Raw genomic sequence first — 15,215 nt, 5'->3', positions numbered from 1 at the left:
CTGGCCATGCCCTCTGTCCCTCTCTGCGAGGGTATAGATGCTATGAGCATGCGGACAGTATCTACTCACCCCTGCTCTCCTCAGAGCAATGAAAGACAGGGGGGATAATGATATCCCAACTGCCCCCACCACCACAAGACAATGAGACCTGCGGGTGGGACAGTGGGAAATACTGTGAAAAACTGGACTGTCCCGCCAAAATCGGGACAGTTGGGAGGTATATGCCTTGAGACAATGAGCCAGATTCAGAGGTGGACACAGTTCATACATCAGTTGTGTCTTTGGAAGTTTGATAATTTGCCAATGCTGCCAGAGGTAAAAAGGCGTCTTGTACCAGCTTCTCTGATCCGATGCTGCGTCAGTAGAACCCTCAAGTTACTCAGAATAGGAGGTGTAATCAGTGTCAAGGGATGCAGACCCTGACCTTGACATGCCTACAAAAAGGCTTAGGGGGCACTGCGATCATCTTCACATCCACTGATCTGCACATACACAGTGCAGATTCTAGATGTGCACAGATCAATAACCATCGGAGTTGTACGCAAAGCATTGAGTTTGCGTACATCTTTCAATCAGGACCAATGTTAGTATATAAAAAAATATTACATTCATCAAAATAAATTGCTGATTGGAAAATTGCTGATAAGGAAAATACTGCACATTTCAATTTTGTTAGTAAAGGACCCCAGCTGTATAGAATTATTCTATGAGGAAGAGGCTTATATAATAAAATAACACCATGGCCAAAGAGCAAATATTTGCCATAAACCTATAACATGGGCTAATACAAGCTAATATATGAACTGCTGCTAATGCATACATCACATAGGTGGTGTGTGCTTTATTTTGTTGAAAAAGCCTATAAATGAATTAAACTGCTCGCTTTTCTATATGTTAAAACATCCTTTTTGTAAACACGTTTTTTTGCACGTACCAGTACAAGGTTCAAAAGTTCCACTGAAGGGTGCGGTGCGAACGCTGCAGAGTGCAGAAATTTTTCTTGCAACTGAACCTGTTTCTTTTTGGCAAAATCGAGGAAATCAGACAGGGCTGCTATGGAAGCTGGAGACTGCGCTGCTACAGCTGCATCGATGAAGAATGGCCTATGACAGAATTCACATGCTATTAATTACTTCCATTATTATTCTTTGTGACTGTTGTGGTACTAAAACCCATTATGTGATCATCCATCCAGTTTTGAACATTACCAGGTTTGCTTACCATTCTTACATCACAACACAGAAACATATTTAAAAATGTTTTTCTGTTGCATACAAATAAATCTTGAATAAGAAACACGTTATTTTGTTTAACTCACGCTAGATCAGAAGAAGCCGTTTGTAAGAGCTGTAGAACATCTCTCTTCTTGGCGTGCCGTATTATACTCACAGCGGTCTGGAAGTGTCTGACTGTTGACGTCTTGGACGTGGTCAGTTTACTCGCTTTTCTTCTGGAAATCTCTAAATATTTTTTAAGCTAAAACATAAAAGACAACCTTTCATGAGTAAGGCATCCTTGATCGCACTATATAAACCTCCATAAATTAAAGCAAGTGTAATAGTCTGCGGGTTGCAACAAGTGCTTGGGTTTGCCTTAAAAAAAAAACTGACCATTTAAATCTTAGGCCAAATTATTAGCAGTTGCCGCAACTTGCAGACTATTACATTTGGCCCTACATGAGTGGAACAGAAAATCTACAAGAGGCATTTAGATAAACTGAATTATCAATAAAACAAATCCAAACAGAAAACCAAAACACATGGTAAAACACTTCCAACCATAAACTACAGCACTGAAAGTGTATTCCAGCTGCTCATCATAGGACTTTGCATTGGTTACCAAACCCAATTACCAAATTCTGGTTCAAATGCTGTAGGGAAACAAGCAGTCATTAGAATCATTATTCCAATACAGTGCCTACAGTATACTGTTGTGACTGGATGGTATCGGGATGCAGGCAGTCACAGTACCGACAGAGGCATCCGGACATTCAGGATCCCGACACCAAGGTGGTCAGTAGACTAGCCCTAATTCCCAACCTTCTTAATCCTATCCCTCCATACCCACAGTCTGACCCTAATCCCCCCACCCCATCCTTGCAGCCTTACCCTAACCCTCCACGGTGGTGCCTAACCCTAACCTTCCTTTCCTGCAGCCTATACCTAACCCTCCCTCCCCCACAGCCTAACTCTAACCTTCCCCAGTGGTGCCTAAACCTAGCCCTCCCTCCCTGCAGTCTAAATCTAACCCCCCTCCCACTCGCAGCTCACCAGTGCAGAGTGGCGGCAGACCTCAGTCGGGATCCTGGCACCGGCATTTCAATCCGTGTTGGGATGCAGATGACGGCATTCTGAACAGTGCCAGGATTCCTAACGATGGGATCCTGACCGGATCCAGTTGTAACACACATACTTGCTCATAAGGAGATGCTCTCAGATTAATGAAATCACCAGGGCCTGTATAATGTCTCACCCCATTCCTACTTGCCCATCACATAGGGGTACGTTTACTAAAAATCAGGTCAACCTGAGATTGCATTCTCGGCTGTGTGTAGCCTTTTTTTTTTTTTTTTTACACATGGAAATTTACTAAAAGCAAATACGGGATTTTCAATGGCAAAACACTTTCATATCCGCAAACAGAAGTCCATACACCATCGAACAGACTTGCAAGTACTTTTAATAGCAAAGGATACAACATAGTATAACACATTAACTAATGTATTATCATTATCATCCTTTATTTATAGGGTGCCAACAGGGAGGTCTTAAGCATTTTACAAAACAAGCAGATACACTGCAAACAAACCAAGAAAATAATTGGAAGAGAATTGCAGCATAAAACATTACAGAATATTAAATACAGCCAACTGTACATAAACGTTGCTGCATGTGTAGTTATAATACTACATAAGCAACACCTAATTACCCAAAGGTTCAGTGCTGTTATTGGTATGTGGAGGAGATAATGGTGTGAGGGGAAGTAGCCCATAGAGGAGGTAGTGGTCAGGAGTGCATTTAAGCTTTTGTGTCCACCCCTTAATTGTGCAGTGCATCAGATGTGCGACTTTAATGCCGGATATCTTTTCTGGTGTCTGGAGCGGGGGGGCGGGGGGGGGGCACTTTGGGGCACAAAGTGAACCCAGGAGCATTGGAAGAGGTTGGAGTGCCCAGAACTGACCGTCTCAATTGTCTCTGGTAGTTCTGCCACTAGGGGGCACATATCTATAGAGTACAGCACCCAAATAGTTGCCCCCAGGATTAATAGATCAGTGTCTGAAGCAGGGCTGGATTTAAGGGCTACCCACAACCTCTACCCCCCAATTTTATTATTTCATTAAAGGAGAGACTACATAAATTCCAGTTTACTACACGTCTTTATAGGTGGAATTACTGTAATATTAGTTTGGAAAACTATATTGGCTAGCTGGCTTACATTCTATCAGACCTTTTTACTACATAAGACATTATCAATTGTTGGGTATTATTAATTTTACTGGATGTCATTATACATCTACAAATTAATTATTTTATTAGAATATATTGTTAGTAATTCCATTTGTATTAATAAATGCAGTTTTAGTGTTAAGTATTTTCATTTTCTATATGCTCAGTATATCTAGTCTAGTACAGTATATAATTTTTGCCATTGCTGATCCTGCAAGGTATATAAAAGTTGTTTTTAAAGTGCAGGCCCCCTATTTTTTTTCTTTAAATCAGTAAATACCCGCTGCCTTCCTTTCGATGAAAATAAAGGAGTGCAGATATGGCCCCTCATCAGATCCCTGGGGAGAAATGTAATAGGGTGTGAGAATCAGAAAGTGAGATATTTTGGTAAAATTCTCCTTGTTTTTTTAAACTGGCAATCATTTACATAGCAAAATCAACCTGTTTTTTCCATGTAAATGATTTCCACTTTAAAAACCAGGAGCATTTTACCAAAATCTCTCACTTTCTGATTCTTACACCTGGTTTTTCCATGTAAATGTCTGCCACTTTAAAAAAAACAGGAGCATTTTACCAAAATCTCTCGCTTTCTGATTCTCACACCCTATTACATTTCCCCCCTTGTCTCTTAATTTTTTTCTCACCCACATGCTGCTCCACTTATATCTTGTGCTTTCATGAGGTGCCTAGAAGGAACCCACCAAGGTATGAGGAAATGCAATCATACATTTGTGTCTATAAATCAACCCCAATTTCCTATTTTGTTATACGTAGGTTCCAGTTTGCAAGCTTCATAAGTCAAACAAAGGATGTGGATGATAATTTGATATATTTACTAATAGTGGTTATCTCTCTGGATTTAATATTTCACAAGCCTTGAGAGGAGCTGACAAAATGCCTAGCCTTCAATTACCCAGAATGCGGAACCGATGGCCTTCTTGTGATATACTAAGGTCAACCACATGACAAGGAGGCATGACTCCAAGTGACTAGAATACATTAATAGGAGGACAAAGAGAAGAAGTAGTAAGATCACTATGATTGAATCATTGAAACTTAATATAAAGTTACCAGATTGCTACATATTATTCTCTCCATTTATGTTCTCTGTATACATAATTAATCAAATAAGTTTTCATGGACTCCTGGTCTATACATTTCATTTATAATGTGTTTTTTTCTCTCTAAAAATAAAAAACTGTATCATGTTCTCAAGTATATAAATTAAATGTATAAATCTATTCTACTAAGATTCAATGTTGTTTATTAATGACTTCACTAAAAATGAGATTTACTGCAGTACTGTTACATCCAAAGGCTATTCAAGGATTTTAGTTAGTTGAACTTTTTAACAATGAAGTGCAGAGATAAATAGTATCACTTACTTATCCCTAACCTAGACCTCTTTTCTATGCCTTACCCACAATATATACACTCTCAATAATGTGCCCATTCAGATGTATGTCTGTGATGTGATTGGTCATCCTATTTATGCCATTTTGCTCTTTGATCAGTGCCCAAGCAATTGGTTCACATCTTAAAAAACATGAACTCCTGACCTGTCTTGTTTGACTACACTTGACTGTTAATCTAGTCTCCTTATGTGTTATTCTGTTTTTCATCAATGCTGCCTGCCCATTACCTCTGCTAATATCCACCCTTTTTATTCTGCATGCCAGTTGTCACCAGGGGAGACTAGCCTTGGTGCAGAATCTGAGGGTTCGCCACTACAAACTCTGTCACTATATATGGGAGACCATATTTCCCATTAGAATCCACACCCCAGGTTTAGCAAGGGCTAATAGCTATCCTATTGATAGAGTGGGTCAAAGTAGGCTGACCATATTATCCCTTTAACCTGGGACACGCGTGAATTACACAGGTTCTGTGGCTGCTTAAAACCAGGTGAAATGCAGGCTTGTAGTCAGCCAGCCACAGAACCTGTGTAATTCATGAGTATCCCAGGTTAGAGGGATAATATGGTCAGCCTAGTCACAGTCATGACTTGTCATAACCACCAACCTCCTTCTCAGTCCAGGAATCCTGTTTATATTCCTTCAAATATTTCTAGATCACAGGAACTCTCTGGTTCTGTTTATTATCTGCTTTTCTACTTGTTCAGATGATACACTTTTTACAAGGCCTATCTTAGGTCTATCAAACTCTCTCTACATAGAGGCATGGGTAACCATTAGAGGGTGCATGATCTGGGTCTTGAATAAATATATACCATATATGTACCAGAACAACAAAACACTGTAGAAAATACACTACAGTTCTGTACAGCATAAAGAGCACAGTCTGGAACCTGATCCCTTCAGTAGGTGGGGCCCATCAGTAATTTCCCCTTTATCGCTGTGGGCCAGTCAGACCCTGATGTTAGCCCTGCCCATGGTAACTGAATTTAGCTTGCAGGATGCCTGAAATGGTGAGCTTCATGCCACAAATTCCCATCTCTTCAACTGGGTAAATACTAGAGATGTGCGGCTGGCACTTTTCATGTTTTGTGTTTTTGTTTTGGTTCTAATTCCACTTTCGTGTTTTGGTTTTGGATTGGTTTTGCAAAAACCACCCTTTTCATGTTTTGGTTTTGGATCTGGATGATTTTTGTAAAAACCATAACAACAGCTAAAATCACAGAATTTGGGGGTAATTTTGCTCCTACGGTATTATGAACCTCAATAACATTAATTTCCACTCATTTCCAGTCTATTCTGAACACCTCACACCTCACAATATTGTTTTAGGCCAAAAGGTTGCACTGAGGTTGCTGGATGACTAAGCTAAGCGACGGAAGTGGACAACACAAACACCTGGCCCATCTAGGAGTGGCAGTGCAGTGTCAGACAGGAGGGCAGATATAAAAAAAGGCCCCAAACAGCACATCATGCAAAGAAGAAAAAGAATTGCAATGAGGTAGTTGTATGACTAAGCCAAGTGACACAAACAATTGGCCCATCTAGGAGTGGCACTGCAGTGGCAGACAGGAGGGCAGATATTTTAAAAAAGGCCCCTAACAGCACCTCATGCAAAGAAGAAAAAAAGGTGCACCGAGGTCACTGTATGACTAGGCCAAGCAACACAAACAATTGGCCCATCTAGGAGTGGCACTGCAGTGGCAGAGAGGAGGGCAGATATAAAAAAGGCCCCAAACAGCACATCATTCAAAGTAGAAAAAGAATTGCAATGAGGTAGTTGTATTACTAAGCCAAGCGACACAAACAATTGGCCCATCTAGGAGTGGCACTGCAGTGGCAGACAGGAGGGCAGATATAAAAAAAAAAGGCCCCTAACAGCACCTCATGCAAAGAAGAAAAAAAGGTGCACCGAGGTCACTGTATGACTAAGCTAAGCGACACAACCACCTGGCCCATCTAATAGTGTCATGCAGTGGCTAAATGTCGAGAGTGGGCCGCAATTGTTCGGTCCACTGACAGCATCTCCAGCACGCCCTTGTCATTTTTTAAAAAATTCTGCAATTGGTGGACTAATACAGCAGTACCCCTGGACTCATACAGCAGTGTCACACAGGATGGCACTTTTCAAAAACTAGGCCCCAAACAGCACCTCATGCAAAGATGTTGAAGAGGTGCAATGAGGTAGCTGTATGACTAAGCCAAGTGACACAAACAATTCCCACTGGAATTATACGTCCAAATCACTGGAATTAAATGGCAAAATCACTGGAATTATATGTACAAATCACTGGAACTAAATGGCAGTACCACTGGACATATACGGAAGTGTCAGACAGGTTGGTACTTTAAAAAAAATAGTACCCAAACAGCACATGATGATAAGAAGAAAAAAATGTGCAAGATGGAATTGTCCTTGGGCCCTCCCACTCACCCTTATGTTGTATAAACAGGACATGCACACTTTAACAAACCAATCATTTCAGCGACAGGATCTGCCACACGACTGTGGCTGAAATGACTCCTCACAGAGTATTAATTTGTCCCCTGTCATGTCTAGCAAAGTTTGAGGATCCGGCAGCTGAGATTTGCCCGAGGAGGTAGCAGGCTGTGGATGAACAAGATGAGGGGGATGGATATAGTTCCTTCACATGGGACACGAAGCAATGAAGAACCTAGGCGGGGTTTGAGAGTCAATAGAAAGTATTTATTATGTACAGGGCTGAGGTAGAGAACTGAGGCTGGAGCACGATGGTTAAGGAACGTAATTGCGGATAAAGAACTGCGGGTTGTGGCTTGAAAGACGAGGTTGTGATTATTGAACTGCGGAACTGTGGATAGTGGTTAAAGACGAGGCTGGAGGCGAAGAACTGTGGACTGTGGTTTGAAAGACGAGACTGCAGATGATGAACTGTGGAACTGTGGAACTGTGGATGGTGGTTGAAGACGTGGCTGGAGACAAGTACTGTGGACTGTGGTTTGGAAAACGAAGCTGAAGATAATAATCTGCAGGTTGTGGTCGGTGGTACAAAGGCGTGGCTGGTGAAGGAGATATGTGGAGTGTGGCTTGAAAGACGAGGCAGAAGACCCGGGGCCGACTGTGCCCAAAGAGTCTTAATGGACCGGGTTTTCCAGGAGCGCTTTCACAGGCAGTAGCAGGCTAGAAACGGCAGGGCTGCAGCAACAACAGAGAACCGACCAAGCAGGATCAGGAGGAACCAGAATACAGCAGGAATCCTGGGAGCACAGGCTAAAGCACCTACAACAGGGTTGTAACTTGAAGCACTGGCGTCCCTGTCCTAAACCAGCCCCCTTTTATAGGGAGAGCTTCCCCTGGATTGGCTGGAAGAAACAGGAAACAGGAACTATGCTAAAACTTGGTCTCCAACATGGCGGCGCCCAGTAATGCAGATCTTTTTGCAAAGCCACATTGCTCACTGCTCCTGGTCTCCTAGCAACGGCTCAGCAAGAGCGACCCGCTGTAGCGGCGTCCTGCTGCCACGAGCGGACCCCCTCACCGCCGCTACTGCTGCCCACGGATCCAGCATAGCAGCCCACCTCCGCCGCTGCCAGCACATCGCCAAGGAAGCCAGCCTCGCGGCCCCAGCGTACCGGTAAGACTCCGGACGCTGACGTCCCCACTGCAATCCACCATCACAGGTCCCTCTGTACTTTCTGGAGGCAATTGCTGGTAAAGGTCTTCCTGGAGGAATTTATAATTCATTTTGATGAACATCATCTACTCCACATTTTGTGGAAGCAACCTCCTACGCCGATCGCGTACAAGGTTACCGGCTGCACTAAACACTCTTTCGGAGTACACACTGGAGGGGGGGCAACTTAGGTAAAATAAAGCCAGTTTGTGCAAGGGCATCCAAATTGCCTCTTTTTCCTGCCAGTATACATACGGACTGTCTGACTTGCCTACTTGGATGCTGTCACTCATATAATACTCCAGCATTCTTTCAATGGTGACAGAATCATATGCAGTGACAGTAGACCTGTCAGTAATCGTTGGCAGGTCCTTCAGTCCAGACCAGATGTCAGCACTCACTCCTGACTGCCCTGCATCACCGCCAGCGGGTGGGCTAGGAAATCTTATTCTTTTCCTTGCAGCCCCAGTGGCGGGAGAAATTGAAGGAGGAGCTGTTGACGGGTCACGTTCCACTTGAGTTGCCAATTTACTCACCAGCAGGTCTTTGCACCTCTGCAGACTTTTGTCTGCCGGAAAGAGAGATACAACATAGGCTTTAAACCTAGGATCGAGCACGGTGGCCAAAAGGTAGTGCTCTGATTTCAACAGATTGACCACCCTTGAATCCTGGCAAACCGCATGAAGGGCTCCATCCACAAGCCCCACACACTTTGCCGAATCACTCCATCTTCGCTCCAACTTCAATTTCTCCAGCTGCTTCTGCAAAAGCCTCATGAGGGGAATGATCTGACTCAAGCTGGCAGTGTCTGAACTGACTTCACGTGTGGCAAGTTCGATGGGTTGGAGAACCTTGCACAAAACAGAAATCATTCTCCACTGTGTTTGAGTCAGGTGCATTCCCTCTCCTTTGCCTATACTGTAGGTGGATGTATAGGCTTGAATGGCTTTTTGTTGAATTCCACCTCATTACCACCTCTTGCTTAAGTTGATGGCAGGGCAAGTTCAGGAGTGTTTGCTGGCGCTCCAGTCTTCGGCACGCGGTTGCAGAATGTCGAAAGTGACCCGCAATTTTTCGGGCCACCGACAGCATCTCCTGCACACCCCTGTCATTTTTCAAAAAGTTCTGTACCACTAAATTAATTGTGTGTGCAAAACATGGGACGTACTGGAATTTGCCCAGATGTAATGCACGCACAATATTGGTGGCATTGTCTGATATCACAAATCCCCAGGAGAATTCAATTGGGTAAGCCATTATGCGATGATGTCCCTCAGTTTCTGTAAGAGTTTGTTAGCTGTGTGCCTCTTACAAAAAACTGTGATACATAGAGTAGCCTACCTAGGAACGAGTTGGCATTTGCGAGATGCTGCTCCTGTTGCCGCTGTTGTTGTTGCTGCCACAGTCATACAGCCCTTAGTCTGCCCTGTTCCACTTGTCCACATGTCCGTGGTTAAGTGGACACTAGATACAACCGCATTTTATAGGACACTGGTGACTCTTTTTCCTACGTCTTTGTATATTCTCGGTATCGCCTGCCTAGTGAAGTGGAACCTAGATGGGATTTGGTACTGGGGACACACTACCTCCATCAATTGTCTAAATCCCACTGCACTAATGGCGGATACCAGATGCACGTCTAACACCAACATAAGTGTCAAGGCCTCAGTTATCTGCTTTGCAACAGGATGACTGCTGTCATATTTCATCTTCCTCACAAAGAACTGTTGGACAGTCAATTGCTTAATGGAAATAGTACAAGTGGTTTTCCGACTTGCCCTCTGGGATGACGTTCGACTCCCAGCAGAAACAACAGCAGTGGCAGCAACAGCAGCCGTACCACTCAAGGATTCGGCAACTATATGGCAATATCACAGGAATTATACGGCAGTATTCTGAGAATTATACGGGAAAAATCACAGGAATTATATGCCAGTATTGCGAGAATTAAGCGGAAATATCACAGGAATTATACGCAAGTATTCCGAGAATTATATGGCAATATCACAGGAATTATATGCCAGTATCACGGGAATTATATGGCAATATCATAGGAATTATACAGCAATATCACAGGAATTATACGGCAATGTCACAGGAATTATACGCCAGTATTCCGAGAATTATACAGCAATCTCACAGGAATTATACGGCAATATCATAAGAATTATACGCCAGTATTCCGAGAATTATACGGCAATATCACAGGAATTATATGTCAGTATCACAGGAATTATACGGCAATTTCACAGGAATTATATGGTGATAATGTCGATATTATCTTAAAACATAAAGCTATACCTTTAAACACACTTTTACCATGGAGCTGCTACAGTCGCTAAACTTAATATGCACTCTACGTACCTTTTACGCTATTTGCGTAATGAGTCCCGTACCATGTACGAACTCTGCGTACAAACGCCGCGCTGGGGGTACAAAGTACACGCAGCGCGTACACACTCAATTAATACACTTTTAAACCTTATACAGTTTGGCAATGTAATACACTTCAAACCCTAGCAGGGAAAAGAGGACACAAAACCGATTTATAGTTAATCACTGGGTTCCGACACCACAGAGTAATATTTCTGAAAGGGGGTTAACAATACAAATTATGCACTACAATACAACAGAGTAAATGGCTACAGTCAATTTACATATGTGAGAATATTCGCATACGCTTCCCGGTCCGGTCCTCCGCTATCAGGTAGATAGCGTTGAGAGTCTTGTGTGTCCAGTCAGGCAGCAACAGGCTTTTTATACAATACTTCCAAAAGCAGTACAATGGATACCGTAATCCCTTTGTCCATTGGACACAGGGATGCATCTTTACAGTACACGAGAGGTCATAGGTTGATTTGAAAAGGTGGGCGATGGCTTTCTCAACTGTTTTTGTGGGTGGTCTCCTCTGGATTCCCGCCGCATACATAATATACAGTAAATACAGTTTATATCTATATTCTGCTTCTGCACATAACTATCCGCAGGAACATGCTATCTTCCTCAAACCAACACCGGAATGTTACCCTTAAAATACCCTACAGCTGGATACCAGACACCACCTTATAACCTTAGTCTGTCCCCTCCTATCATGCAAAGGTGAATCCCCTTGTTCTGGAATAATTTAAACCGTTGATACTTGCTGATGTGGTGCAGGGGGACTATGTGTACAATGTGCACTATTTGGATCAAATATGTAATGTTTTGATAGCCCCTCCATGCGTTCACAAACTCCACCGTAAATACCCATGCCACGCGCAGGACCGCGGGAGCGACCATACGCAAATTGCGGATATGTGCATGCATGGCGGAACAAGTGCACGCGCAGTGGGCATGTGTGTGTATTTTATACGTGCTGTGTGTTCTGCAACATTTTTCGACTTTGACAGTCCACCCTTTGGCAGTCAACAATAACTGCCACTATCTAATCACTAAACAGAAAAATATCAATACAATATCTACAGACGATTGGATGGTAGGAGGAGAGTTGTAGGCTGGAAATGTATGACCTAGTGGGATAGTAAAAAGCATGTATGTATGAATCCATGTCTGAGGGGCATGTATCATCGTGCTGTATTTGTTCTAGATAAGCTTCGAGGTATTGCGAAGTATACATTAAATCCTTCTTATCCCGTATTAAGAGTCTGTAAGTGGGCCAACAAACACTACTGAGCTCTTTTCGGCTTCTTGTTCCAACAAATGGGGTGCAGATTTAGTTGATGATACATGGAGGGGGAACATATGTGAGTGCTAGTATATGTGGATATCACCTGTCGACTATGTGTGTCATTAACTGAAGGTTGTAGGGATGAAGATAAGACACATATCTAAAATACATTCACATAACATTTTCATAATCATTCTTGGGTAGGGTCGATGTCTTTTCCGGATGGGTGTATCTGGGCAGAGGGGGAGACAAAGGAAAAATGGGTGAAAGAAACAGGCCATGGAATTCATTTGCAATCCTTATCATAACACTGTCTCTATGGATGGGTCGTAAATTAAATCTGCTGCTGTAACAATGCCCCCGCTCCTTAAACTCATCAAATTTGTGCCGTGCTTGCGCCGCGTTAGAATTCGAACACACCTAAATATCAAGCCAATAATTATGACGACTCCCAGGATACAAAGGAGAAACTTTCCCACACTCATAATAACATTTTGAGCCCACTCTCCTAATCCTGAGAACCAATTTCGTGGGTTCAACCATGAGACCCAGCCGGTCAGTTCATTACCCACAGTGGTCAGGGTAAGGTTGTGTCTCCTCCGGAACTCCCACTTCAACTGCACTATATCATCCATCTTTTGATCGATAATCTCTGTGGGGTCGTTAGTGCTGTTTGTGATATACGTGCAGCACTTCACACCATATTGAGTTGCCAAAGTGACACAGTACCCACCCGTCACGGCTGTGATATAATTGAGGACCATCCTGTGCTGGATCAGTTCTGTCTTGTAAGCTTGTAACTCCCTACCCGTATACCTGAAGGTGTCGTCATACATCTCAGTGATATTATCTATCAAGTTCGCTAGCGCATGGATATACCTATAATTTATAATTCCTCTGGCAGTACGGGTGATGTCTAATGCAAGAAGGAATTGAATCCCGGTGGATTCGTGGATCAAATCAGAGGCTACGTGCTCTGTCCTATCTATGAGGTGTCTCTTGACGATGTGTTCATAGTGAGTATGAGTATAAGGAGCCTGAGCACTGCGGTGAACATCTTTCATCTTATCATGGGTTATGGTCATGACCTCTGGCAACACTCTTCCAACATAACACAATCCCTCTGAGTTCGGGGCAAGCCACTTATATGCCTTCCTCCCACATATGAAATAGGCATCATCGGGGAGAACATATGGGACAATACCATATTACAAACTTTCCAAGTGAAAAACCCAATCCCTAGTTCTCCCATCTGCTCAGTACAAGTATCAGACCGGATGATATGAGCACAGTACCCTGGTGATACTTCTCCAACCCACATGGTCTTGCTTCCTCGAGTATACCTATACCGAAAATACCTTCCACTGTTGGCTATTTGGCGTACAAGTTCAGAGTCTATGGGTATCCTATCAGCTCTGTGCAAAAAGGTCATGGTCTGGTTATTCCATGTCACCTCCCAATTTCCTGGTTTTCGGTAATTGGAAATATTGAAACACAATAAGGACCTATCTACATGATACTGGTGGAGCTTCAAACTAGGGGGCCTAGAAATATTGAATTTCTTGTCCACCGGTCTCCCACCCCGTAATTCGAGTACCTCATCTATTGCTAAAGGGTACGGTACCCTTCCTGACTTGCTCTGACCTTGAGGTACTTGTGAGCACACCCAGCATTCTGTCTGGTTTAAGACCTTACTCACTAGTGAGTGGTAATCACTCAATGGATGACAGTCCATGTTGATATTAAGGCTGGATTGACATCTCTGGATGCACCCATCCTCGACTATGTTCTCACAATTCCTACAAATGCAATTTTCCTCAGCCGATAACCCTTCACAGTGCCTCCAAGCTCCCTGACTACCAGATCGCTTTCTGATACTCGCCTTTGCTCAAGTGATGTGTTGCTCTTGAGATTCTACAAATCCATCCTCACCATCAGAACCCATTACAGATCCTTTCTCGACCTCTCTGGGACCCTCAATGAAACAGACTGTCCTGGTCAACAACAGGATTAGCAGGAAAACCCAGAACGCAGTCTCTTGGGGTAAGTCCATCTTGTTAAGGGAAGAGAAGGGAAACAAGAAGGGGGGAAAGAGAAGGAGAGAAGGAGGGTAGTGGGAGATGAAGAAAATAATAAAAAAGAAAAACTGGTGTGACAACCGCCTCTGGTCTTGTTGTTCTCCGCGCTCAGGTGCCGTATCAACAGTACTGCCTCTCAACCTTCCCGGCACAGACACTCCAGTGATACGATGTTCTCTACACTCTGCTCTTTGTCACAGGTTCTCTCTGGGTCAGTGACCTTCTTACAGAGGGACGAGTGGACTCAAGTCTCTCTTTCGGCAACCTTTAATGCTGTCGTGCTGGTTAGTAAGACTTGGTATGATCCTTCCCACCTGTCAATGAGGCAACCTGAGCGTAGAAAATTCCGAATTATTACATAATCCCCAGGTTCAATGTCATGACAATTACTGTTCGGTAGGTCAGGAATCGCCAGCTTTAGATTTCTATTTTGATTCCTCAGCTGCTGGCTCATCTTAACAAAATATTTTACAGTCACTTCGTTATTGCATTTCAAATCATCCTCGGGGTCTATCATTACATGGGGTTGTCGGCCAAAAAGAATCTCAAAGGGTGATAGGTTAAGGGGGGACCTGGGAGTGGTTCTGATGCTGTACAATACTAGTGGCAAAGTGGCAAAGCTTCTGGCCACAACAATCCAGTTTCAGCCATCACTTTGCTCAGCTTGTTCTTAATAATGCTGTTTACTCTTTCCACCTTCGCACTTGCCTGTGGTCGGTACGGAGTAGGCAGCTTGCTATTAATTCCCATCAGTTTGCACATAACCTGAAAGACTTCACCTGTAAAATGGGTACCCCTATCGATTTCAATTATCCTAGGGATACCATATCTACACACAAATTCCTGCACAATTTTCTTTGCAGTGAACGTAGCAGTATTTGTGGCAGCAGGGAATGCTTCTGCCCAATTGGAAAACACATCAATACAGACTAACACATATTTTAAATTCCTACAGG

At 43.3% G+C, this 15,215-nt stretch overlaps 1 protein-coding gene across 1 annotated transcript in view; it reads right to left on the bottom strand.

Annotated features, from left to right (window-relative positions):
* LOC135055126 (microsomal triglyceride transfer protein-like) overlaps window positions 1-15,215 on the bottom strand; it is a 294,511-nt gene that overhangs the window by 51,530 nt on the left and 227,766 nt on the right. Inside the window, exons 8-9 of the mRNA XM_063958806.1 lie at window positions 1,319-1,476; window positions 935-1,103 (exon numbers count right to left, since the gene is read on the bottom strand). Of these exons, the coding sequence (XP_063814876.1) occupies window positions 935-1,103; window positions 1,319-1,476 (327 nt within the window). The remainder of the gene's footprint in view (window positions 1-934; window positions 1,104-1,318; window positions 1,477-15,215) is intronic.

Source organism: Pseudophryne corroboree, chromosome 3, assembly GCF_028390025.1.
Source record: "Pseudophryne corroboree isolate aPseCor3 chromosome 3, aPseCor3.hap2, whole genome shotgun sequence".
NCBI classification, from domain to species: Eukaryota; Metazoa; Chordata; class Amphibia; order Anura; family Myobatrachidae; genus Pseudophryne; species Pseudophryne corroboree.
This window is presented reverse-complemented; position numbering and strand designations above follow the sequence as displayed.